This window comes from Branchiostoma floridae, chromosome 3 (genome assembly GCF_000003815.2).
Source record: "Branchiostoma floridae strain S238N-H82 chromosome 3, Bfl_VNyyK, whole genome shotgun sequence".
Taxonomy (NCBI): Eukaryota; Metazoa; Chordata; class Leptocardii; order Amphioxiformes; family Branchiostomatidae; genus Branchiostoma; species Branchiostoma floridae.
This window is the reverse complement of record NC_049981.1, coordinates 30,497,928-30,501,333: the sequence shown is the minus strand read 5'-3', so window position 1 is coordinate 30,501,333 and position 3,406 is coordinate 30,497,928. Positions and strand designations below refer to the sequence as shown.

The window sequence follows — 3,406 nt, the reverse complement described above, 5'->3', positions numbered from 1 at the left end:
TCTCCTTCCCTCATGCTTCCTCCCTCCCTCCCTCTATCTCCATCACTTCATCCATCTATCCATCCTTACCCTTTTCTTCTCTTCCTCCTCCCTCAGTATCCTGTCAGCCTCCTCTCTCATCTTCTCCTGCCTCTCATCTCTCATACTTCCTCCCTCCCTCCCTCTATCCCATCGCTCCATCCTTCCATCCATCTATCCATCCTTACCCTTTACTTCTCCTCCTCCTCTCTCAGTATCCTGTCAGCCTCCTCCCTCATCTTCTCTTGCCTCTCCATCTCTCGTGCAGCCTCCTCCCGTTCTGTAGCAAGCTGCTCGGCCTGCTCATCCTCCTGAAGTCATACATATGTTTCCACGATGAAGGTCAGACATCCAGGTAAAAAGATAGCCGAGATAAGAGTAAACTCAAGCAACTGCTTAGAACTTGGAAATGGTCAGATATTTCAGGTAGCATCCCTTCCTTCCCTCAGTGACACTGAAGAGATCTTTTGAGCAGCAATGTTTTACCAGAAATGTTTTGATATGAAAATGGTGTTAAGACACATTCTCAATAGCCTAATTGGAAACAAAAAAGACACATAGTCAAGACATAAGGTTGATATTAATGAATCAATTTGTTTGTTTGTTTGCTTATCCTAGTCTCCATGACATTAGCCCTTTTTTTCAACATCATATCCGAGGTTCAGGAACAATGACAAAGCAAGAGAACAATGCACAAATGATGTCTTGTACTTGTAGACTAATAGACAAACTTCAGAATCTTGACCACATTGAATAACTCATATAACAAAAATTCAACCTCCTAACATCATAAACAGTAGAACTCTCTATACAAATACAGTAGTTGTCATGAACAAGTGACATTTTCAACAATGGGCACAACACAAAGCAATAAATAAATTTGAACAAACACAAAACTAGTAGCTATTACAACTACAAGCAACAGTTGTTGTTGGGTATGATGAATTAGGAAGCATCTTAGTGCCAACCCGCCAATTTTGTCAAGAGCAAACAAGGCATTCAATGAATAAGTTTCAACAATAAGTGTTATTCATAAAGAAGGGCCATCTTAGCTGATGACTACATCATGATCAAGGTCATTAGTGAAGTGAGCACAACTGAAGAAATAAGCTGTCAGTACCTGCTACAATGGAGTCCAGGCCAGAAGAAATGCAAGGAGGCAGAAGGGGTTAAAAGACAAATAGATTGAGAATAGTAATTGCTATAGTATACATACTAGAAAGGCAATGAATGGCAGTACATCAAGCAATAAGATGATGGGGAAAAGTTTAAGAAGACAAATACATGTACATTGCAGAGTTCATCTACATACTACTAGAAATGAATCAAGATGACATCAAGCAATAGACAATTACATAATGCAGATTGCTAACCTATGCTGCACTGTGGTTTGTTCTACGCAGCAAGAGAGGCAAGTACAAATATATAATAGTAGTAGTAGTTGTAGTATATCCAGTATTTGATTATACTGTTGTTGGGTTCACTAACACAGTGGTAGGCAGTTACCTTTGAACATAATGTGTACATGAAAATGAGGCAATACAAGTTTTGTTCTGGAAAAGTTAACTTCAAGAATCAAGGCCTAAGGAAATGGAAAAGTCCAAGAAAAGGAGATTAGGGTGAAGTTCATGTCTTCAAGTAACATTTTAAAGTAACATCTGATTCTCCAGTCTATTGAGAACCTGATCATATCAGAATGTGAAGAGGCCTATCCCTCTAAGCATAATCCTACAGGCCTACACCCCGGGTGAGTCCTAAACCTAACCCTAACCTATGCGTTCATGGTGTTGGTTCAAGTTGACTTGTCAACACTGACAATGGTCTGACTAGTACTTGTCCTCATCCCCCAAAAGATTATAATTAGTTCTGGACTACAGACAGAATCCCTACCTGTTTGAGGTACGCCTCATTCTGCTTGTACTTGTAGAGCCAGTGTGCGATGAACTCTATGGGGTCCAGAGGTCTCTTCTCTGCCACCTCTGCTAAACACTCCGTCATGCAGGACCCCAGGTGTGTCTTAAGGTACTCTGTGTCCATCGCTCCCAGTGATCGCACCATCAACAACCTGGGGAAGAGATGGACCGAGTTATCATTTATAGAACCTATTGTTTGCTTGATATTTCAGATAATTCTGTCCTGACTGCAAGGGGATGAACTGTCAAAGTGCCAGAACATAGCCTGGTATCCAGCCGTCTTATTGCTCCCAAGTCTCTTCTGTCCTCTCTGCAAATACGGAGAGGACAGAAGAGACACGAGAGCTATAATACGGCTGGATACCAGGCTGGCCAGAACGCCCTACTAGTAGAGATGATATTCCTTTTTTTGCTTGTGTCTCAGCCTGCACATACTGTGCACAGTCTGTGGCACAGACTACTTGGGCATCATACAATATAGCATACAATCTAAGTGTGAGGTTTTTGGTGACTTCATTCAGGCTATAATGCATACAAATTGTCAAGTTTGAGAAAAGGGTGACAATATAATGTACAAAAATTGTGCAATTTTGTTGGATATAGCTTGCAACACGTAATATAAAGTGAATTCGCTAATTCAGCAGCCTTACATACAAATCAACGTAAAAGGAGGAAGATATGAATAAACTTTCCTCTTATTGCAACCATATATAATTATTATTAAATCTCTTGTCTATCTAAAAACTAGAAATGGGAAAATCATTCTGTTTCACTAGACATGACACAGTAAATTTCTTTCGACCAAAGTTGTCAGGAATTTTAAAAAGCCAACCGACATAAATATATCTTCTATGGTGTAACACTTACCAGGAAAGCCAGTCGGTCCGTCAGAAATGTGAATTTTGACCTGTTAAATCGCCTTGAATCGTCCGAAGTGGCGTTGTGGTTGCTAAGGACTTGTTTGGACCAGTTGATTTGGAGGTTAAAGGTCAGATTTGTGTTGCATGATGGGAATATTTTCTACCATTAAAAATAAATTTAGACATTATGTATTGATATACGATACTGTATGTATATTTTTCGAAATCTTTTATAAAAAAATATACTAAAATACTTAGAAATTGGCAAAATTTTGGCCAAAATCTCTGCTGTGTTACTTGCCGTGGGTCAAAGGTTATAAGTTACGAAGGGCGCTACTGCGCAAGTCCAGCCTGGTTTGCTAGGCCTGGCGTCATCAAGATGGCGACTTCCTTGGGTGCAAACACATACAACCGGCAAAACTGGGAAGATTCGGTGAGTAGAAGACTTGTAAAACATTTTCAAGTACAGTATTCCATAGTTTAAGTACCAGGGTATCTATTTCTGTGGTTATTTTGGCTTCAACTGGGGCAAGCGTCGTGGAGTGGCCTATGTTTTAGAGCAGTCACGCCAAGCTTTACTGTCTTCCAAAAAATTATCGCATGCGCATGTCGCGA

General features: G+C 40.3%; 1 protein-coding gene across 1 annotated transcript in view; it reads left to right on the top strand.

Annotated features, from left to right (window-relative positions):
- The first annotated feature begins 3,106 nt into the window (after positions 1–3,106).
- Positions 3,107–3,406, top strand: part of LOC118411473 (pre-mRNA-splicing factor RBM22-like) — an 8,459-nt gene continuing 8,159 nt past the window's right edge. The window contains exon 1 of the mRNA XM_035813753.1: positions 3,107–3,224. Within this exon, the coding sequence (XP_035669646.1) occupies positions 3,171–3,224 (54 nt within the window). The 5' untranslated portion in view covers positions 3,107–3,170. The remainder of the gene's footprint in view (positions 3,225–3,406) is intronic.